This window comes from Oncorhynchus mykiss, chromosome 17 (genome assembly GCF_057628025.1).
Source record: "Oncorhynchus mykiss isolate SJ-2025 chromosome 17, ASM5762802v1, whole genome shotgun sequence".
NCBI classification, from domain to species: domain Eukaryota; kingdom Metazoa; phylum Chordata; class Actinopteri; order Salmoniformes; family Salmonidae; genus Oncorhynchus; species Oncorhynchus mykiss.
In genome coordinates, this window is record NC_143038.1 from 67,320,006 (window position 1) to 67,343,399 (window position 23,394).

Below are 23,394 nucleotides of genomic sequence, written 5' to 3' on the forward strand. Positions count from 1 at the left end.
ATTTTTAGAAGTGAAACAGGAAGTCTGTCAGAAACTTGAGACATGCTACACTTCAAAATCATGGGCAAACTGTCAATCTTTTTGTTTGTTCTTTCATTTTACACCATTGTCAACGCAGGTAAGATGGACTACTAACTTTCTCTCAAACTCATTTAATGACTTTTATGTCATAAAATGTTAACGGTCCACAACGGTGTATAATGTCACTCTTTTCTCAGGTTCAGGATCACATTCTCTGTGGGCACTTGCAACATACATAATCGGAGAGACACCTTTCCCTGAGTTTACAGTTGTGTTGATGTTGGATGATGTTCAAATAGGTTACTATGACTCCAACATTAAACTGTCTGTCTACAGGGGTTACCATATTACAGACAAAATAAATGACGAAGCTCAGGATGGAAGTTATGTACTTGGAACTATGTACCACCACATGAAAGAGAGATCATTTCGCCTAAAGCACCACTTAAATCTCACGGAAGGTGTTCACGTTCAGCAAAGAATTGGTGGCTGTGAGATATTGCACAATGGTGAACCGGCCCTGATCATGACAAAGAACTCTTTTAATGGAATTTTTGCTGATTATGCGGTATATTACAACATGACACATTTTACATATGATTCTGGGCAACTCCTACTAGGATATAATTGGATGAGGCAAGCAACTGAAAGAACACTTTATGCTAATGTTTGGCTTCCTATTTGCATCAACACACTGAAAAAATGCCTGAACAGAGAGAAGAACTTTGTGATGCGGAGAGTGCCTCCCAGACTCAGGTTGATAAAGAAAGAGGTTTCTGGAGACCTCCAGGTGATCTGCCTGGCGTTTGGTTTCTACCCCCGCCACATCAACTTGACCCTGCTGAGAGACGGCCATCCAGTGGCAGAACAGGAGCTGACAGGGGGGGAGGTACTGCCTAGTGGAGACGGGACCTACCAGCTGAGGAAGAGTATTTATGTCAGTACTGAGGAGCTAAGGGAGAAACACAACTACACCTGCACTGCCTCTCACCTCAGTCTGAACAACAAGCTGGATGTCAGTTGGGAGTCTGGGGCAGAGAGAGTTCATCTATTCATCCTCTCAGCTCCACTGGTGATGGCGCTGATTGTTATTCTGTTCTGCATTTTAATTTGCCTCGCAAGGAGGATACGCGCCGCATCGCAGAATTTGCAACTAGCCAGCGTTGATGCATTAGAGGCAGATGAAAGGAACCTGTCATCAGATTCTGAGATCTAATATTTTTTGGGGGACACTGATGCAACTTTGTCAATTCACAATGACACCTATGACTATGAGAGCAGACACAAAATGTGCCAATCATTATTTTATTATTGGTTGATTTCCCAACCCCACAACAAACAACTATTAAAGGATCAAGTTGTGGAGACTGTTGACAATTACAAATATCTGGGCATTGGTCCAGATTTGCATGTATATATTTTACATTAACAAAAGTAATCTTTTAATCATTTATTTCAAATCATGACTTTTCATTAATTACACAATACACTTTATATCTGTGTTGTATTTCCTGATATCCAGTATCTAAACCAGGAGACAGTGGTGTGTATTTATGGGTGCCAAGGGAAGCCGGGCTTCCCCAAAGAATTTACAAAGAAAAAAACATTAAATCATTTATATTTTGTCTCTCTGTGTTTCATTTTTTTTTTTTTTCAGTTCTTAATTTGATGAATGTATCTCACCGGAGAAATCATCCGAGCGAGCAAAACAGCCCCTCTCTATATCTGTATGTGTAGCCCATCTATCTGATGCTGTCTGGTCAAAAGAGTATAATATTGTTGCCACCAATAACATTGAACACAATTCAGCGCCGGGTTGTTTAGCAAGGATACTGCAGGAGTCTCTATGGAATCTACAGACCCTTCCACCGGTGCAAACAAAGGACTGGAGGCACGCGCTCGCTACTGTGCCGAATCTTGAGAGTTTCATCTGCTAGGGCCTATACACTGGGACATTTTCTTTCAAGAACGTTTACTCTTAAATTCGGTTGATTTAAGACTAAAATTAACCAGGGCCAAGGATGAGTTTTGTCTGATATCTGCCCAGGACGGTGACTTTAGTTTAAACGTGTTGGGGGCAACGCTTTTTATTAAAAAAGTGTCTATCTCCGGCAGTTTGTCTGGGTCACTCACAGGCTTTGATGAAAGGAAATGCCCTTTACCTTCTCCAAAGAATTACCATGAAAACATTTAGCATACCTGTGGGCAGTAGAATCTGCAGTCAAGAAAACCTTTTTCTAGGCCCTTTACCCCGATACATTGTTATAGGTTTGGTTGATCACGCCTCTAATACGGGCAGCTTACATAAAAACCCATTTAATTTTCAACACTTCAATGCAGAGTATATTGCTCTCTGTCAGGACGGACGTCGGGTCCCTGCTAAGGCTTTCCAACCGCAATTTAATAACAACATATCTGTGCGAGAATTTTACAATCTATTCCTGGCTACCGGGAGACATCTAAAATATCTCTCTTTACCTACTGACAGAAATTATTTTGCAGAGGGTTGCACATTGTATGCTATCAATTTATCACCTGATAATGACACCTCAGGAAATCTGTCTGTGGTGTCCCAAGGTAACCTCAGGCTGGAAATGTGTTTCCGTACACCTTTAGCCTGTACCATTAGCATGATTGTTTATGCATGCTCTGATTCAATCTTGGAAGTAAATGCCCGAAGACCGGTCGTAGTGGATTATTATTAAGGATCGTTGAGCAAAGACATGAATACCCAAGAGTTGGAAGGGCTCATGAGCCAATTGATTGGAAAACAATTTTGTGGAGTGTTGGCTTGTGATGAATTACCTATTGGGAGCATGTTTATTGTCAATACCCATCCTAAACACATGCCGGGTGAACATTGGCTAGCTGTGATATTAGAAGACGAAGGAGGAAGAAAAATCAAAACTTTTTTTGATTCCTACGGCTTTCACCCCGGTTTTACCCATTTCCCCAAATCTATTAAAGAATTTTTGACCAAAACCGGATCAAAGATATACTACAGCATCAAACAAGTGCAAGATAACCTTTCCACTACATGCAGCCACCACTGTGTATTCTACCTATGCCAAAGAGCCCGGGGAGTTTCTTTTGAAGATGTTATGTCTCTTTATAATGATGTTTTAAGAAGTAATGATAACGTTGTAGCTTATTTTGTCCGAAAATATCAAAAGTGTTCAAATATGTGTCCTTTAAGACCGTGTAATCAAGGCATATGCTCACGTCAAATGTTTCAAGAATGCCACAAATGTTAAATTGCTTAATTTTTCAAATAAAATTCGAACAAAAGTCTAACCACCCTGAGAGATCGGGATTAGGAAAAGGTCCGGAGGCGTTCAGGGGGGTAAACAAGTTATCATCATCCCATTCATAGGGGGGAGAGTTTTTTGGGGGCATCTTTAGGGGTGCTGTAGCTCGTTGAAGGTTTTTGTTTTAAAGCTTGAATCTGTTGACAAAGCTTATAGTTGGGTACACCTGAGAGGGGAATGTTGAGGGTTGCCAGGGCCTTAAGCCAGTACATGTCCAGGCCCGTCTGAAGTTTGCTAGAGAGCATTTGGATGATCCAGAAGAAGATTGGGAGAATGTCATATGGTCAGATGAAACCAAAATATAACTTTTTGGTAAAAACTCAACTCGTCGTGTTTGGAGGACAAAGAATGCTGAGTTGCATCCAAAGAACACCATACCTACTGTGAAGCATGGGGGTGGAAACATAATGCTTTGGGGCTGTTTTTCTGCAAAGGGACCAGGACGACTGATCCGTGTAAAGGAAAGAATGAATGGGGCCATGTATCGTGAGATTTTGAGTGAAAACCTCCTTCCATCAGCAAGGGCATTGAAGATGAAACGTGGCCGGGTCTTTCAGCATGACAATGATCCCAAACACACCGCCCGGTCAACGAAGGAGTGGATTCGTAAGAAGCATTTCAAGGTCCTGGAGTGGCCTAGCCAGTCTCCAGATCTCAACCCCATAGAAAATCTTTGGAGGGAGTTGAAAGTCTGTGTTGCCCAGCAACAGCCCCAAAACATCACTGCTCTAGAGGGGATCTGCATGGAGGAATGGGCCAAAATACCAGCAACAGTGTGTGAAAACCTTGTGAAGACTTACAGAAAACATTTGACCTCTGTCATTGCCAACAAAGGGTATATAACAAAGTATTGAGATAAACTTTTGTTATTGACCAAATACTTATTTTCCACCATAATTTGCAAATAATATCATAAAAATCCTACAATGTGATTTTCTGGATTTTTTTCCCTCATTTTGCCTGTCATAGTTGAAGTGTACCTATGATGAAAATTACAGGCCTCTTTCATCTTTTTAAGTGGGAGAACTTGCACAATTGGTGGGTGACCAAATACTTTTTTGCCCCACTGTATATAGCCAAGCTATCATTGACTTGGTACTGGTACCCCATGTATATAGCCATGCTATCATTGACTTGGTACTGGTACCCCATGTGTATAGCCAAGCTATCATTGACTTGATACTGGTACCTCATGTATATAGCCAAGCTATCATTTACTTGATACTGGTACCTCATGTATATAGCCAAGCTATCATTGACCTGATACTGGTACCTCATGTACAGTGCCTTGCGAAAGTATTCGGCCCCCTTGAACTTTGCGACCTTTTGCCACATTTCAGGCTTCAAACATAAAGATATAAAACTGTATTTTTTTGTGAAGAATCAACAACAAGTGTGACACAATCATGAAGTGGAACGACATTTATTGGATATTTCAAACTTTTTTAACAATTCAAAAACTGAAAAATTGGGCATGCAACTTATTCAGCCCCTTTACTTTCAGTGCAGCAAACTCTCTCCAGAAGTTCAGTGAGGATCTCTGAATGATCCAATGTTGACCTAAATGACTAATGATGATAAATACAATCCACCTGTGTGTAATCAAGTCTCCGTATAAATGCACCTGCACTGTGATAGTCTCAGAGGTCCGTTAAAAGCGCAGAGAGCATCATGAAGAACAAGGAACACACCAGGCAGGTCCGAGATACTGTTGTGAAGAAGTTTAAAGCCGGATTTGGATACAAAAAGATTTCCCAAGCTTTAAACATCCCAAGGAGCACTGTGCAAGCGATAATATTGAAATGGAAGGTGTATCAGACCACTGCAAATCTACCAAGACCTGGCCGTCCCTCTAAACTTTCAGCTCATACAAGGAGAAGACTGATCAGAGATGCAGCCAAGAGGCCCATGATCACTCTGGATGAACTGCAGAGATCTACAGCTGAGGTGGGAGACTGTCCATAGGACAACAATCAGTGGTGTATTACACAAATCTGGCCTTTATGGAAGAGTGGCAAGAAGAAAGCCATTTCTTAAAGATATCCATAAAAAGTGTCGTTTAAAGTTTTCCACAAGCCACCTGGGAGACACACCAAACATGTGGAAGAAGGTGCTCTGGTCAGATGAAACCAAAATTGAACATTTTGGCAACAATGCAAAACGTTATGTTTGGCGTAAAAGCAACACAGCTCATCACCATGAACACACCATCCCCACTGTCAAACATGGTGGTGGCAGCATCATGGTTTGGGCCTGCTTTTCTTCAGCAGGGACAGGGAAGATGGTTAAAATTGATGGGAAGATGGATGGAGCCAAATACAGGACCATTCTGGAAGAAAACCTGATGGAGTCTGCAAAAGATCTGAGACTGGGACGGAGATTTGTCTTCCAACAAGACAATGATCCAAAACATAAAGCAAAATCTACAATGGAATGGTTCAAAAATAAACATATCCAGGTGTTAGAATGGCCAAGTCAAAGTCCAGACCTGAATCCAATCGAGAATCTGTGGAAAGAACTGAAAACTGCTGTTCACAAATGCTCTCCATCCAACCTCACTGAGCTCGACCTGTTTTGCAAGGAGGAATGGGAAAAAATGTCAGTCTCTCGATGTGCAAAACTGATAGAGACATACCCCAAGCGACTTACAGCTGTAATCGCAGCAAAAGGTGGCGCTACAAAGTATTAACTTAAGGGGGCTGAATAATTTTGCACGCCCAATTTTTCAGTTTTTGATTTGTTAAAAAGGTTTGAAATATCCAATAAATGTCGTTCCACTTCATGATTGTGTCCCACTTGTTGTTGATTCTTCACAAAAAAATACAGTTTTATATCTTTATGTTTGAAGCCTGAAATGTGTCAAAAGGTCGCAAAGTTCAAGGGGGCCCGAATACTTTCACAAGGCACTGTACATAGCCAAGCTATCATTGGTTATTGTGTATTTATTCCTCGTGTTACTATTATTGTTTTTATTAATATTATTTAATTTGTTATTGTATTCTGTGCGGAAGGGCCCGTTTTGTAAACATTTCACTTTTAGTGTACACCTGTTTTTTATTACAATTAAAATGTGATTTGATTTTGTTCCACCACAAAGAAACGAACACCTGCTGGCTGACCTGCTGCATGCTGGTCGAGCTAAATCAAGCACACTTCAGTATTCAGCTTGTACTTTGGGCCACTTTTGGTTCCACCTGCACAATCACCCAAACATTTTGTGTCAAGTGTAGTTAATTGCTATTGTCTCCAAGTGCTACCTGTTAGTGGCAGGGCTTTCCTGTTTATTTATGCAGTGTTTCTCTGTCCAGCATATCTCATTTTTTATGTGTAATGGTTGGTGTGCACTGGGAGGATGAGAGTGATGACAGTGTGGCCGAGTCCAAATTCAGTGGAACAAGTTTGTGCCTGCCTATTTCCCTATAGATCCGCTCTCCTTCTCGCTGGGTACGCCGTCCTCAATTATTTGTAATCCTTTTTATTTTTTTTTTTTATTTTACCTTTATTTAACCAGGCAAGTCAGTTAAGAACAAATTCTTATTTTCAATGACGGCCTGGGAACAGTGGGTTAACTGCCTGTTCAGGGGCAGAACGACAGATTTGTACCTTGTCAGCTCGGGGGTTTGAACTCGCAACCTTCCGGTTACTAGTCGAACGCTCTAACCACTAGGCTACCCTGCCGCCCTTTGTAATCCTTGATATTTATTTCAAAACTAACATTTCATATTATTATTGGATAGCTTATTGTATGAGCGACAGCACTGAAGATGATGTTTGATATGTGTTAAGGAATTTCTGTTAAAGACTTAATGAAGGCAACCTTGTGCTAACTCACTACACTACTGACATGGTATGGCTGCAGTTCCACTGCCTATACACAGGAGGGAGCAAAAGCATGCCAATCAGAGTCTCTCTCTCTCTCTCTCTCTTTCTCTCTCTCTGTCTCTTTCTGTCTCTCTCTTTCTCTCTCTCTCTCTCTGTCTCTGTCTCTGTCTCTCTCTTTCTCTCTCTCTCTCTCTCTCTCTCTGTCTCTGTCTCTGTCTCTCTCTGTCTCTGTCTCTGTCTCTGTCTCTCTCTGTCTCTCTCTCTCAATTCAATGGGCTTTATTGGCATGGGAAACATGTTGCAAGTGAAATAGATAATAAACCAAAGTGAAATAAAGAATGAACAGAAAACATTACACTTACAAAAGTTCATATGTCTATATACAGTGTTGTAACGATTTTCAAATAGTTAAAGTACAAAAGTAAAAAATAAATAAACATAAATATGGGTTGTATTTACATTGGTGTTTGTTCTTCACCCGTTGCCCTTTTCTTGTGGCATCAGGTCACAAGTCATGCTGCTGTAGTTGCAGACTGTGGTGTTTTACACAATAGACATGGGAGTTGTGGGTCTGTGTTATCTGCGGGAAATATATGTCTCTAATATGTTCATTCATCTGGCAGGAGGTTAGGAAGTGCAGCTCAGTTTCCATCTCATTTTGTGGGCAGTGTGCTCATAGCCTGTCTTCTCTTGAGAGCCCGGTCTGCCTACGGCGGCCTTTCTCAATAGCAAGGCTATAATCACTGAGTCTGTACATAGTCAAAGCTTTCCTTAAGTTTGGGTCAGTCACAGTGGTCAGGTATTCTGCCACTGTGTACTCTCTGTTTAGGGCCAAATAGCATTCTAGTTTGCTTTGTTTTTTTGTTAATTATTTTATTCTTTCCAATGTGTCATCTTTTTTTTTCTCTTGATTTGGTTGGGTCTACTTGTTACTGTCCTGGGGCTCTGTGTGGTCTGTTTGTGTTTGTGAACAGAGCCCCAGGACCAGCTTGCTTAGGGGACTCTTCTCCAGGTTCATCTCTCTGTAGTTGATGGCTTTGTTATGGAAGGTTTGGGAATCTCTTCCTTTTAGGTGGTTGTAGAATTTAATGGATCTTTTCTGGATTTTGCTCATTAGCGGCTAGCAGCCTAATTCTGCTCTGCATGCATTATCTGGTGTTTTATGTTGTACACTGAGGATATTTATGCAGAATTCTTCATGCAGAGTCTCAGTTTGGTGTTTGTCCTATTTTGTGAATTCTTGGTTGATGAGCAGACCAAAGACCTCACAACCATAAAGGGCAGTGGGTTATATAACTGATTCAATTACTTTTAGCCAGATCCTAATGGGTATGTCGAATTTTATGTTCCTTTTGATGGCATAAAGGCCCTTCTTGCCTTGTCTCTCAGATCGTTCACAGCTTTGTGAAAGTAACTTGTGATGCTGATGTTTAGGTATGTATCATTTTTTGTGTGCTCTAGTGCAACGGTGTCTAGTTGGAATTTGTGTCAATTAAATTAATATTTAAGGTCTTTATTGGCATGGGGCAACATATGTTTACCATGCTAAATAAAGTGAAATAGATAATATCTCTCTCTCTCTCTCTCTCTCTCTAAAGTGAAATAGAGAGAGAGAGAGAGATCTCTCTCTCTCAATTCAATTCAAAGGGGCTCTCATTTCTACCCTTCACACTCTCTCTCTCTCTCTCTCTCTCTCTCTCTCTCTCTCTCTCTCTCAATTCAATTCAAAGGGGCTCTCACCTCTACCCTTCATACTCTCTCTCACTTCTACCCTTCACACACGGTCCAGTCTAGTCCTTATCCTCCCAACTTGAAGGTTCCATATATCAAAAAAATCATTAAAAAAACAAAAAATTGCTTTTTGGTTTGAATTTAAGGTTAGAGTTAGGCATTTTTCATCAGATTTTAAGAAGCTAAATTGTAGAACTAGGTGGGGTTTAAGTCTTTGTGGCTGTGTTAACTAGTGACGACCCAACTTTAACTCAATGTATGCTACATTGATAAATTTAGATAATTGTTTGCCACAAAGATTTTGAATTGATTTTGCCCACATGCAGGCTACTGGGCGGTTAGTGTGTGAAGTGTGCAAAAATGAGTGCAATGCTCAGCTTTCATGATGCAACAAAGAGGATTTTTTTTCATGATGGCTTCAATGGAGACACCAGATCACCTGAAAGGGGAGATGGGTGTAACTGCACGGATAATGTCCCAAATGCATCACTTTCTCATAAGGTTCTGAGTCAATTCCCACTTTGATCTCCACATCATATTTCTATAGAAATTTGAGAAACTTGGTCAGTAGAAGAGCCACGTGTTTCTATGTTTTCAATGTAACCTTAATTATGAAAAGAAAACACACACACCGGTAGCCTTGAAAATGATGGATACTTAAACATTGTAGGTTTTAAACCATAGGAGTCAACATTTTGCCAGTGTTTGATGCCCTTGCTTAAGAGCCTAGGGGCCCTCCAATACATATCATTCCAGGTTGAAAGGGGCGAATACCTGAGCTTATAAGCAGGTAACGTCACAGAAACTTTCTTGGAGATTTCTGAGAGTCCTGTGTGAAAGGGCTTATTCACATGGACACACTTAATTTTAAACAATGCCAGAGTCAAAGAACAAGATCACATTTTGAGGTGGGTGGCAACAAAGTGACCAAATAGCAGGGCCGCTCCAGCCTTTTGGGGTCCCTAAGCGATATTTGGTTAGGGGCCCCCCCACCAAGCAGGGATTTTTTGGAATGCCTCCCACTACGACTCAGGAAACCATGCAGCTTATTAGGCTAAAGATGAAATTAGTTATGATTAACTTTAAAGGGTGGTGAAAGTGTAACCGGTGTGAAATGGCTAGCTAGTTAGCGGGGTGTGCGCTAATAGCGTTTCAATCGGTGACGTCACTTGCCCTGAGACCTTGAAATAGTTGTTCCCCTTGACAAATACAGATATAGATATTATTGCTCTTAGGCTATCCATAATAATGTCATCATGCAGACTAGCCTACCTGCACTGTATCTGTGAGCTATTGGCTAGAGCACACGTGCCAAGACCATAGCAGGCCATAACAGATTTTGTGACAAAACTATCGGTATACTTGAAAATGGGATGGAAACACATTGAACTTCCGATTTTTATGAGGTAGAAGAAAACTTAAAAGAGAAAAAATAAACGTGTGCACTACGATTTTTATCCAGAAGTCAGTTAGGTGGAAACACACCACTGGTGGGAAAATACGCATATTTTCTTTCTGCGTTTTTTAAACGTTCCCGTGAAAATCTGTCACCAATCGAAACCTAGCAAGTGACTGACAAAACAAAAGAGAAACTGCTGATGCATAACCAAATTTTAACTTACAACTTGTGTATTCTACTATTCGAGCTCGGCAGTAAATTGAGTCCCCGTAAAAAACTCATTCAGGGGGCCCTAAGCAACTGCTTATGTCGCTTATGCATGGAGCCAGTGTTGTGCCGAAAATGTCCCCCTTGCCAGAATCCCCCCCCCCCCTTCGCGTTCTTCATTGCTGTGACTTGCTTGCTAGTTGAGATTTCTGATCTTCACTCTGTTGTCAGTTTAGCCTACATTTCACTGAACTTAGTAGCAGAGAGCATTTTTGTCTGCAGTTTTCAGTTTGGCTATTTGTTTCAAGTGTGTGTGGCAGTTCTAGCTTGTATGGCGCCCTGGGCGAACCCCCCCCTTCAGTGCTCGAGCAGGCCCCAGCCCGCACCAGGGGGCGCCCGGTTCCGCCCCTGGCCCATGTCGCCTGTACCTACAGTTGAAGTCTGAAGTTTACATACACTTAATGTGGAGACACTAAAACTCGTTTTTCAACTACTCCACAAATTTCTTGTTAACAAACTATAGTTTTGGCAAGTCGGTTAGGACATCTACATTGTTCATGAGCAAAGTAATTATATCACTTATAATTCACTGTATCACAATTCCAGTGGGTCAGAAGTTTACATACACTAAGTTGACTGTGCCTTTTAAACAGCTTGGAAAATTCCAGAAAATTGTGTCATGTCTTTAGAAGATTCTGATAGACTAATTGACATAATTTGAGTCAATTGGAGGTGTACCTGTGGATGTATTTCAAGGCTTACCTTTAAATTCAGTGCCTCTTTGCTTGACATCATGGGAAAATCAGAAGAAATCAGCCAAGATTTAGAAGATAAATTGTAGACCTCCACAAGTCTGGTTCAAGCCTGAAGGTACCATGTTCATCTGTACAAACAATAGTATGCAAGTATAAACACCATGGGACCACGCAGCCGCCATACCGCTCAGGAAGGAGACGCGTTCTGTCTCCTAGAGATGAACATACTTTGGTGGGGAAAGTGCAAACCAATCCCAGAACAACAGCAAAGGACCTTGTGAAGATGCTGGAGGAAACAGGTACGAAAGTATCTATATCCACAATAAAACGAATCCTATATCGACATAACCTGAAAGGCCGCTCAGCAAGGAAGAAGCCACTGCTCCAAAACCGCCATAGAAAAGCCAGACTATGGTTTGCAACTGCACATGGGGAGAAAGATCATAATTTTTGGTCTGATGAAACAAAAATAGAACTGTTTGGCCATAATGACCATCGTTATGTTTGGAGGAAAAAAGGGGAGGCTTGCAAGCCGAAGAACACCATCCCAACTGTGAAGCACGGGGGTTGCAGCATCATGTTGTGGGGGTGCTTTGCTGCACGAGGGACTGGTGCACTTCACAAAATAGATGGCATCATGAGGGACTGGAAAATTACGTGGATATATTGAAGCAACATCTCAAGACATCAGTCAGGAAGTTAAAGTTTGGTCATAAATGGGTCTTCTAAATGGACAATGACCCCAAGCATACTTCCAAAGTTGGGGCAAAATAATTTAAGGACAACAAAGTCAAGGTATTGGAGTGGCCATCACAAAGCTCTGACCTCAATCCCATAGAAAATGTGTGGGCAGAACTGAAAAAGTGTGTGCGAGTAAGGAGGCCTACAAACCTGACTCAGTTACACCTGCTCTGTCAGGAGGAATAGGCCAGTATTCACCCAATTTATTGTGGGAAGCTTGTGGAAGGCTACCTGAAACGTTTGACCCAAGTTATACAATTTAAAGGCAATGCTACACTCAATTAATATTTGGTATGTAAACTTCTGACCCACTAGGAATGTGATGAAAGAAATAAAAGCTGAAATAAATAATTCTCTCTACTATTATTCTGACATTTCACATTCTTAAAATAAAGTGGTGATCCTAACTGACCTAAAACTGAGAATGTTTACTAGGATTAAATGTCAGGAATTGTGAAAAACTGAGATTAAATGTATTTGGCTAAAGTGTATGTAAACTTCCAACTTCAACTGTAAATCCGCTACTGAATTATTGTATTAGTCCATAAATAAATCTATTCATCATCTCGTCATCTCTCCCGTGTCTTATTCGACTTGTATTTTTGTAAGGATAAAAATACAGCCATAGTTGATCGAAAATGTTTATTGCTTGCCAACATTTTACTCCCTCCTCTATGTTTAATAACACACATACATTAATTATTAATTTCGGTTGCCTATCTTGACGTGAAGTTTGTTCTGTAGAAAGTATTTGACTCTCATCTGTGTCACAGAAAGTATTTGACTCTAGCCACAAAATTAAGGAAATTAGAAGGGGGGATAATTCTGGCAGGGGGAAAATTTTCGGCACAACACCGGACCTGCCAAATAGCCTACTAACTTTTTGCCAACCAACTTCAGTAGTGGTCTCTCAATAGCTGTAGGTAGGCTGCTACGGGCCACAGCCCCACCTTGCAGGGAACACTACTCCGTCTCGGACTTCACAGATAACAACATTCTGAGTCAGACGGCTCAACCTCCAGTCTGAACAGATAGTCTTCATGGACTAGAGGGGATGGCTGCGCGACCGAGACTATTTTACCTACTCACAACTTTATTCCTGTTTTTAAACTACTACTCTGCATTACCGGCGACTGGCACCAAGAAAGGAAACTCGGATAAATGCAACTATAAGGTAAAAATCATCAAACGTAGCCTATCGTCGTGTTTTAGAAGTTATGTAGGTGCGTGTCAAGTCTTGTTCAAAAGACTTGAGTTATTCTGACGTCAATTTTGACGTTGTTTGTAACCTAGCTCTGAAAATTATAGCTATTTACATATTTTTTTCGAAATAATTTGGGCGAATAAAAAACGTAACAAGAAGATACTTCAAGAAGTAAGAAACTTTTGGTTTAAATATGCAGTATTATTGTAGATTAGTGATATTTTATAATAAAGCCCATGACGAATCCACACAACCATGTTACATTGATATGGAACGAATAGAACAAAATGTAGCCAGTACTGGACAGAATAGAACAAAATGTAGCCAATACTAGACAGTTTGTACCACAACCGGAAACTGTAGAAGGTAAAACTTGTTGCAAGTGAGAAGTGGTGTGACAGGGTTGCCCAAACTCGGTCCGGTCCTGGGCGCGCGTTTTGGTTTTTGCCCTAGCACTGCACAGCTAATTACAATAATCAAAGTATCATCAAGTTTTGATTATTTGAATCAGCTGTCTAGTGCTAGGGCAAAAATCTAAACCTACACGGGGTCAGAACCGAGTTTGGGAAACCGTGGTCTATCAGATACCCAGCAATGTGTTTGACCTGAGCAAGTCACATTTCACTCGCCAATTGTCATTATAATGTTGTGAGAGTAGACATGGACTCAGTAGAGGAAGCTGATAAGAATTTAAAATGGATGAGTAAAATGGCCCAATTGTATTATTTATCAAATAGGCTGAGTATTATCTCTTGCTTTTGTTTGTTGTCTTTTCCTCGGCAGTGGCTGCTTCTTTGTTGTGTGATTGACTGATGTGCTATTGAGTGAGAGATTGACCCGTAATGCATTGTCTGTGTTAGGGGCCCGGTGGCCTTTGAAGTGATTTCCTATAGGAAGTCAGGCCACTGTTTGCTCGATTAAAATTTCTTGGCATTTCCTCTTTGCAAGCACAGGCCATCTCCCCTCAACAGCTGCTTCAAACAACTCTTAGGATGCAAGTCCTCAATCAACAGTTGCTAAAAGAAACACTTGAAGTTTTAAATACACAAACTTACAGGTGTCAGGTAGTTTTTTATTCAAAGGGACTGTAAAAGTCTACATATTTTATGCCAACATGATAGAACACTCCTCCACTTGTAGTCTATTTTTGAGGAACCCACACTGGCTTTAGTTTTCATTATAATATGCATTTGAACTTTTCTTCCATTGATACAACATAAACCTCCACATGATTGTCTACTTAAAAGCTCAAACCTTTTACATAATATTGGCAACAAAGTGATTGGACATGAGTGTGTATAGCCTACACGCAATATGAGTTTTCAACACTGATCCAAGCTGTATCACAACCGGCTGTGATTGGGAGTCCCATGGGATGGTGTACAATTGGCCCAGCTTCGTCCAGGTTTGGCCGGTGAAGACCGTCATTGTAAATAAGAATTTGTTCTTAACTGACTTGCCTAGGTTAAATTAAAAAAATAAAATGAGGATCAGGCAGGATACTGTTTTGTGGATGTTGAGGTTGGCGTAGAGTTTTAATTCAGTGGAGCTTCTCTCCCATTGAGAGGGCAGCACAGAAGTCTGCTGGAGGTCCTGTGGGACAGAGGTTGGCTCGGGATTAAAGTGCTTATCCTCCGGAACTCTGCTCCTTCCTTACCTCCCTCCATCCCTCACTCCCTGCCTCTCAGCGGTATTCTGTCACAGCCTCACCAAGGGGCTCGCTAAGAATGAAGATTACTCATTTATATTTTTCAAAATGAGCCAAAATTTCCATCCATCCCATTTCTCTCTAGAGGAGATTTGCTTGGAAGTTTTTGTAATACACACTACACTTCATTCATATTCCATATTTCTGTAATAACAAGAGAGAGGAAAAAGAGAACATCGACTCAAGCCAGGTTTCCTTATTGGATGGATATTACCAGCTGTGTAATCCTTTTAATCAAATGCCATTCGCCTACATCTGGTAAAGTTATGATTATAGTTCGTGGAATTGGAGGCACTGTGATATCAGCCAAACTACGAAACATATTAGTTTGAAAGAGACAGTTGGAGATTGCAACTTCTTCTTAACAGATATATCTGGGAATTGCATCCTAGGTTTCAGAGGAAGTCTGGAGGACCAATGCAATCAATAAAGTTTATAACAGGTCTCTTGGACAAATTCTGAGACTGGTGTTGTGTGCCAAATAGCACCCTATTCCCTATATAGTGCACTACGTTTGACCAGATAAAGTAGTGCACTATAAACGGATTAGTATTCCATTTGGGACGCAACTCAGGTGAAATCACCCGTATTGGTTTCCCCTGGTGCTTACAACCACATACATTTTTACTCCACCACCTGGGACAATGACCTAGTTGTTTGCCTTGCCTCTATGGGCTGGTTAAAACGCTTCAAAATCCAGCATGGAACACACACTTTACATGAACGTTTCTCAGAACTAAATGAAATAAGGAAAATAGGTTAGTCTATTTGAAGAGTAAACGGTCTGCACATGATTGATATGTTTAATTCATTGGAATAACAAATAATAGTGTTCTGTATGTGATATGGTAGATTTTTATTATTGGTTTCAATGGTCTGCCGTATTTCCTAATATGTGGATACTCACGCGATCAGAGGAAACAATAACATTGATAGCAGCACCACTAATCACGGTACTACTCTGTTTTAAACCTCAGACATACTGGTAGGATTGTCAAACGTTTCCCTTCCAATGGTACTTAGCACCTGAATCTCTTTTGTGTTCACACAGCAAAGACCTTGGAAATTGTCAGCCACTCAGCCTTGTTAAAATACTCCAAACCAGAAGGTGGCAGTAGCATTGTTTGACACTGCATGTTTGTGTGTGTTGATTAGTTTATGGTCTAGATTCCAATGTAAGCTAGGTAGCTATCTGCGCTAATGTTGCTATTTCGTAGAAAGCCCTGGTTGATACTAGCCAGGTGGCCACAGCTAGATAACTACCTAGCAAGATGACGAAAAAACAATTTAAATCCCTCTCCATAATACCATACTGCCAGTGCCAGCCCATTGCCACATTTTTTGCTAGCTAGCTAACGTTAGCATATTTGCTAGCTAGCGCAACATAACTAGCTAGCAAAGGACACTGCCCTAACTTTGCAGCTAACACAGGCAGCTGTTTCATGGAAATGAGCTTATCCATTGTGAGTTAATTATAATGTTAACACTAGTGGTTAGTTTGCCAGGGGGAATTATTTAGTGTTGTGTGCATTGCGTCTGTGAACTTAGCTAGCTACCATCACATAGCTTACATTGCATATGAAGTGTGACTGCTTCATCCTTGGATGTGTGGAAAAAATTCCCTATTTTTTTGGGTTGGCTCCCCCACGTGGTGGTTCGTGCTCTCTGATTGGCTCAAAATCAAGTAAAATCGGTAGGTTTGTCACTACCGGGTTGGAACGCAGCAGGTACCGCTTTTGTTCTAGCAAGATTAGGAACGGCCTCCCAATAGTGGTGGAACGCTACAGGAGTGTGTTTTGCACCAACTGTCATTGTCCCAATGATTCCCAGTCATGCCTTGATATACAAATGGATGGAAAGAAAAAAAAGAAAGGACAGTGTTTTACAATGTCCCTAGACATACACAAACAGTGGCCTGGCCAAGTCTTTTATAGTGGTGGCCCTGGGATCCCTTACCAGCCCTGGCTTGACTGCACGTGTGGGACACCTTTTCCTTTCATCCACTTTCGCTTGAAGGTTACTCAAAGGAAAGAAGCACCCTCTTGTTCCCCCTTTTTCTTATGGCTGTAACATCTGGCTGCAGATGAATGATATCAGGGATGGTGCGCTTGTTTCGTAGTGTTGACAGTCTGCGAAGAGAGGGAGAGAGAGAGTGTGTGTTCATTCTGTGAGTTTGTCTCTATGTGTGTGTGTGTGTGTGTGTGCACCCTTCACGTGTGTGTATGCACACGCGAATGGTGCGCATGTGCACGATTCACGTGTGTGTGTGTGTGTGTGTGTGTGTCGGGGTAACAAGGTTTAGAGTTATTCCTCTCCACCTCTTTGAGGCAGCATTGAAAACCATCCAACCAGCTCATAACCTTGTAGGCAGTTTTGTCTCTGTTCTGTGGGAAAGTCCCTGGTTGGCTAGCTCTGAATCGGGGCAGAGCCGTCGCCCTGGAGCTTTTCTCAATGAGGCCGGGGTCTTTCAGATGCACGACTGCCTGCCTTTGATTGTCAGGGAGGGAGGGAGTCCTGCTGCTAGGGAAGAATGGCTGTTTGGCCCTGATAAGCGGGAGGTATGTTAAAAGTGAATTAGAAGTCCAGTATGTCTGTTCACCTCCCCAGGGTACTGCACTGCAGTGTTGATCGGCCGGTCAGAGTCTAGCTGTTGTTGTGCCTGGTCTGGTCTTACGCAATACATTTTATAAATTAATTTTTATTCAATAAATAAATGAATGATTAAACGGTCAGAATTAGAAATACTGTAAGTTAGCTTCCGTGTGGAATTGTTTGGACACACATGCGCCGTCGCACACATATACAAGCAAATACACACAGAACCCCCCCCCCCCCCACACACACACACACATACAATTTTAATGACTGTGTCCGACTGACAGACTGAAGTGATTACTATCAATTATCTGCTCTTTTCTCTTTACCTCATCAGTGATCTGATATCCAGGGGAAAGTTCCTACTTCCTGCCAAAGACTCAGACCCCAGCGTGAGATTACACAGTGTTCTCTTCAAAGGCTCAAGAGTCAGATAAATGGTTACGGTACAAGGCAGTCCCCTTCCTGTGTTTCAATGTGACCCGACTGACCAGTCATTTTATTATGACTACTACGACATGAAGGCCCAGAGCCCAGAGTGAGATTACACCACGGTGGTCTGCTTTCTTGTGCTCATTGTCACTGTGTTCACTAAGCAGTTGGTGGCTCGACGGAGTTGGTGGCTCGACGGAGTTGGTGGCTCGACGGAGTTGGTGGCTCGACGGAGTTGGTGGCTCAATGTCTATTTTTATTTCGTTGAGTTAAACAATTAGGGTTACATATCGTTAGTTCATTGTAAGTTGGGAAGAGATGTGGGTGTATTTACATGCACATTAGTTACAATGTCATCCCTGCCTTAGTCATTACGGCATCAGTGCTAGGGCTTCCATGAAGAGAGGAACAGCCGATGTCTCTGTCATTATCCTGGATGCCGGATCCAGGTTTGGATAGAGGTCCCAGGGTAGTACAGACCATTCTTACAGCGTGAAGCACAACACTGCATATCCCAACAAGCACTCTCCCTCACCATACAGACATTTGCTTGCTCTGTCTCTGTCTGTCTGTCGGTGCGTCTGTAATGTGATCAGCTCTTTCTCAGCTAAACCTGGCTGGTCAGGACTAGAACAGACTGGAAGCCTTCAGCTCTTCAAACGGCTTCATTTGAATGCCATTCATATCCATAATTATGTGGATCAGGATCATTTGGATGACTCAGCCTTTAGAAAAACACCTTCGGATTTATTTCTTACTACTGTTGTTCATTGTCTTAGGATCGGATATCTTTTAGTCCACCTTAAGGCTATGTCTTCCAAGAGTCATTGAGTCCAAGAGTCTTCCAATAGTCTTCGATATAGTCCTGAAATTCCAAGACTTCACATATGATAAGGAATTGTGTTCCTCTTTTTCATCTATAAAAGGAAATGAAATGTAGTTTTATTGTTGTGTAGTTGCCCTTTCTTTATGGCGTCCTCCCTTTGAAAGGCCGGTTTGAACTTGACACAGGTTCAAACTCTTTTATTGAATGGCAAATGCAAGTTGCTCAAAGCAATGTAAGATTAGGAAATATATTATCATATTCATCAAATTCTTGGATGGAACATTGGCATGGTTTATTAAGGAAATACCTGTAGTTTAGTGACATAAAGCTGTTAAATCCATTTGTAAATCCATTGTTAAATTTATTGTTAAATCCATTACTAAATCATTTGTTAAATCCATTGCATTAATAGCTTTCTAGCAGTGGATCAATGAGAGCCAGGTAATAAATTGTACAGAATTTATACCATAGCAATTGATCTATACAGCAGCTGTACCCTTTTTATAAGTGAATTCTTACTCTTGTCAGTCAAATCGAAACCATTATATGTCTATACAGCAGCTACAGTCATACATTTTTCTTCTCTCTTAACCTCAATCAAATATAAATCAACATTCTTAAATAGACCAGAATACCGTAGTAAGTGAATGTCTTCCAGACATGAGGTTTCTCCCTCTCTGCTCCTACTTGCCATGGAAAACAGAATAGATATCCCACTGGGAGGATGTGTTCATTTGTCTCAGCCTCTGCCCTCTGCCCCTGTCTGCTGTGTTTTCTAGAGTGTCAGCCCTGCTCTGCCATGGTCTGTGTATCTACAAGGCGGGTCAGACACCCTCTGTCCCCGTCTGTGTATCTACAAGGGGGGTCAGCCACCCTCTGTCCCCGTCTGTGTATCTACAAGGGGGGTCAGCCACCCTCTGTCCCCGTCTGTGTATCTACAAGGGGGGTCAGCCACCCTCTGTCCCCGTCTGTGTATCTACAAGGGGGGTCAGCCACCCTCTGTCCCCGTCTGTGTATCTACAAGGGGGGTCAGCCACCCTCTGTCCCCGTCTGTGTATCTACAAGGGGGGTCAGCCACCCTCTGTCCCCGTCTGTGTATCTACAAGGGGGGTCAGCCACCCTCTGTCCCCGTCTGTGTATCTACAAGGGGGGTCAGCCACCCTCTGTCCCCGTCTGTGTATCTACAAGGGGGGTCAGCCACCCTCTGTCCCCGTCTGTGTATCTACAAGGGGGGTCAGCCACCCTCTGTCCCCGTCTGTGTATCTACAAGGCGGGTCAGACACCCTCTGTCCCCGTCTGCGTATCTACAAGGCGGGTCAGACACCCTCTGTCCCCGTCTGTGTATCTACAAGGCGGGTCAGACACCCTCTGTACCTGTCTGTGTATCTACAAGGGGGGTCAGCCACCCTCTGTCCCTGTCTGTGTATCTACTAGAGGTCGACCGATTAATCAGAATGGCCGATTAATTAGCCCTGTCAGCCCTGCTCTGCCATGGTCTGTGTATCTACAAGGTGGGTCAGACACCCTCTGTCCCCGTCTGTGTATCTACAAGGGGGGTCAGCCACCCTCTGTCCCCGTCTGTGTATCTACAAGGGGGGTCAGCCACCCTCTGTCCCCGTCTGTGTATCTACAAGGGGGGTCAGCCACCCTCTGTCCCCGTCTGTGTATCTACAAGGGGGGTCAGCCACCCTCTGTCCCCGTCTGTGTATCTACAAGGGGGGTCAGACACCCTCTGTCCCCGTCTGTGTATCTACAAGGGGGGTCAGACACCCTCTGTCCCCGTCTGTGTATCTACAAGGCGGGTCAGACACCCTCTGTCCCCGTCTGTGTATCTACAAGGCAGGTCAGACACCCTCTGTCCCTGTCTGTGTATCTACAAGGCGGGTCAGACACCCTCTGTCCCTGTCTGTTTGATGGACCAGGGGTTCGGCAGACATGCTCTGCCCGTCTGCTGGGTAGGACTTTGGGTCAGCGACCGCCTGCTACGTGTGCTGGACTGTGAAGGTCAGCTGTACAGGAGCTTCCTAAATCCATTTAACATGAAGGTGTGTGTGTGTGTGTGTGTGTGTGTGTGTGAGAGAGAGTGGGGGGGGTGAGAGAGAGAGAGAGAGGTGGGGTGTGTGTGTGTGAAGAGAGGTAGTGAGTGTGAGAGGGAGGTAGGAAGTGTGTGGTTTACGTGAGGGAGAGGGGGGAACGTTTCAAAGCTGGAAAAGCCATCAGCTTTACAGAGAAGCTCCAGCTTTCATGGAAGGATAGGACTGTGCCTTGTAAAGGAATGAGTGTTAAACGCATGTGTTCACTTGGCATCCCTCCTCCTGAGGGTAGGTAGGGAATTATTCACTGCTGCAGGGATTTGTCTTTCACTGACACCAAGGAGGCCCACATGTTGTTCAGTGTGTGTGCTCATTCCTCCGTGTCTAAGCGCATGTTTTCTCATGTGTGTTTGTGTGAGAAACCTGGCCTCCCCTCGGGTAAAAAACAGGCCCTCTGTTTACGAAAAAGATCCAATGAGTTCTTGCTCAGTAATGTCATAGCACATGGTAGTATTTCAGACTGAGAGGCAGGCCTGCGACAAATGGTTTGTGTCCCAAATGGCACCCTATTCCCAGTACAGTTCACTACTTTTGACCAGGGCCTATAGTGCTCTGGTTAAAAGTAGTGCAGTATGTAGGGAAAAGGGTGCCATTTGGGATAAAGACATTGTGATGGGAGTGAAACAGGAAAGGCATTAAGGAAAACAAAGCCAGGGAAGGATGAACATCAAGCCGTACTTAGGATGCGTTCCAAATGGCACACTATTCTCTACATAGTGCACTACTTATAACCAGAGCACTATAGGTCCTGGTCAAAAGTAGTGTACTATATAGGGAATAGGGTGCCATTTGGGCTCAGACAGACTGCCTGGCCTGCAGCATTTGATCAATGGCTGTGGAGCAGAGGCCCCTCATCAGACTAGAGCTCTCTGTGCCCCCACGTACCTCCCATCATACCCCTCTGGGGTTTCTCTGTGTACACACCAGTCACAGACTGAGACACAAGTCACAAGAAAGTAGTCCAGGATCAGATAGGTTTTACTCCTATATTCAAATAACTGAAATGAGAGTTGTGCAACGTTTACATAGTTTGGAGTGCAATACAGTTACTGCATGTTTATAGTTTTATTTAATTAAATACAGTATATTTGCCAAACATACAAGCCTGTGATTTTTCTGTTTTGCTTGTTTTTCTCTAATTACTGAAAACCGTCAGGAGGAGTCATAGCTTGATACTCAGTTTTTGTGTGTGCGCCCGCCCTCCCGCCTACGCGTGTACATGACTTACGTGTGCGACAGAACTCCTCCACAAAGCAACCTTTTATAGTCCCAAACGTGCATTAAACATCAACACTTCCCCTGTTTCCTCATCAGGCTGACTCAGAGGCTTTTTGATCTCTCTCTCTCATGTTTGAAAGGACGTCCACATTTTCAGGATGTTTCTAATTGCCCTCCCTTCACATTAAAACACTCGCTCCGGGAGAAGTATAATTGCACAAATTTGGGAAACTGATACCTGGATCATTGATTCCATGTGGGCACCTTAGGCTAGATGGGGCTGACTGGGGAACGAAACAGCAACTTAACAACTACATGACCAATCTATTGTGAATATTAATGCATTTGTCTATTATGAATATTAATGCATTTGTCTTATGAATATTAATGCATTTGTCTTCTATTGTGAATATTAATGCATTTGTCTTCTATTGTGAATATTAATGCATTTGTCTTCTATTATGAATATTAATGCATTTGTCTATTATGAATATTAATGCATTTGTCTTCTATTGTGAATATTAATGCATTTGTCTTCTATTGTGAATATTAATGCATTTGTCTATTATGAATATTAATGCATTTGTCTTCTATTGTGAATATTAATGCATTTGTCTTCTATTGTGAATATTAATGCATTTGTCTTCTATTGTGAATATTAATGCATTTGTCGTCTATTGTGAATATTAATGCATTTGTCTTCTATTGTGAATATTAATGCATTTGTCTTCTATTGTGAATATTAATGCATTTGTCGTCTATTGTGAATATTAATGCTAGGCTCCAATGGACATAATGTAACTTTAAGGCAACGGTTCACTTATTCAACCTCCTCTTATTCCTGAAAACCAGAGCGAAGTTAGTCTGGATTTCATGTGATAAATGCCTATTCATGTTCTTACATCCACACAGGATGAAATGAACAAAAAAAGTAGAAAATTAGAATGTATCCTCTCAGAAAATGAATGTGACGTTTAAGACCTCCATTAAATTGCCATTAAGGCTGGTCTGTCAGTGAGGGGAATGTATGGAGGTTTGACAGGGGTCTATGGAGCGGTGTCTTAAACCAGAGGAGCAAACTGGGCCTCCAGTGAAGCATATTCCAGGAGGGCACACAGGAGGGCACACAGGAGGGCACACACATACAGTTGAAGTCGAAAGTTTACATACAATTCCTGACATTTAATCCTAGTAAAAATTCCCTGTTTTAGGTAATTTAGGATCACCACCTTATTTTAAGAATGTGAAATGTCATAATAATAGTAGAGAGTGATTTATTTAAGCTTTTATTTCTTTCATCACATTCCCAAGGGATCAGAAGTTCACATACACTC

General features: G+C 42.2%; 2 protein-coding genes across 4 annotated transcripts in view; both read left to right on the top strand.

Moving 5' to 3' along the window:
* Positions 1-16: 16 nt before the first annotated feature.
* LOC110494740 (major histocompatibility complex class I-related protein 1) lies at positions 17-1,649 on the top strand. 2 transcript variants are annotated; one of them, XM_021570063.3, is made up of 2 exons: positions 17-118; positions 219-1,649. In XM_021570063.3, exons 1-2 carry the CDS (start codon positions 43-45, stop codon positions 1,235-1,237), a joined length of 1,095 nt encoding a protein of 364 aa, XP_021425738.3. In that variant the 5' UTR covers positions 17-42; the 3' UTR covers positions 1,238-1,649. The 2 variants fall into 2 exon arrangements, with proteins under 2 accessions (XP_021425738.3, XP_021425739.3); XM_021570064.3 differs by having other exon boundaries at positions 41-118; positions 358-1,649.
* An 11,043-nt stretch (positions 1,650-12,692) lies between these two features.
* The window catches only part of LOC110494741 (interleukin-17 receptor D), a 57,191-nt gene continuing 46,489 nt past the window's right edge, over positions 12,693-23,394 (top strand). The window contains exon 1 of one of the 2 annotated variants that reach the window (XM_036950789.2): positions 12,693-13,158. In XM_036950789.2, the coding sequence (XP_036806684.1) occupies positions 13,039-13,158 (120 nt within the window). In that variant the 5' untranslated portion in view covers positions 12,693-13,038. The remainder of the gene's footprint in view (positions 13,159-23,394) is intronic. The other variant, XM_090206415.1, reaches the window with a different exon arrangement.

Excerpts from the sequence above, each read along its gene's own strand:
- LOC110494740 (XM_021570063.3), top strand. The coding sequence starts at position 43 with ATGCTACACTTCAAAATCATGGGCAAACTGTCAATCTTTTTGTTTGTT. Across the intron at positions 119-218 it reads TTACACCATTGTCAACGCAG|GTTCAGGATCACATTCTCTG; the intron begins GTAAGATGGACT and ends CTCTTTTCTCAG.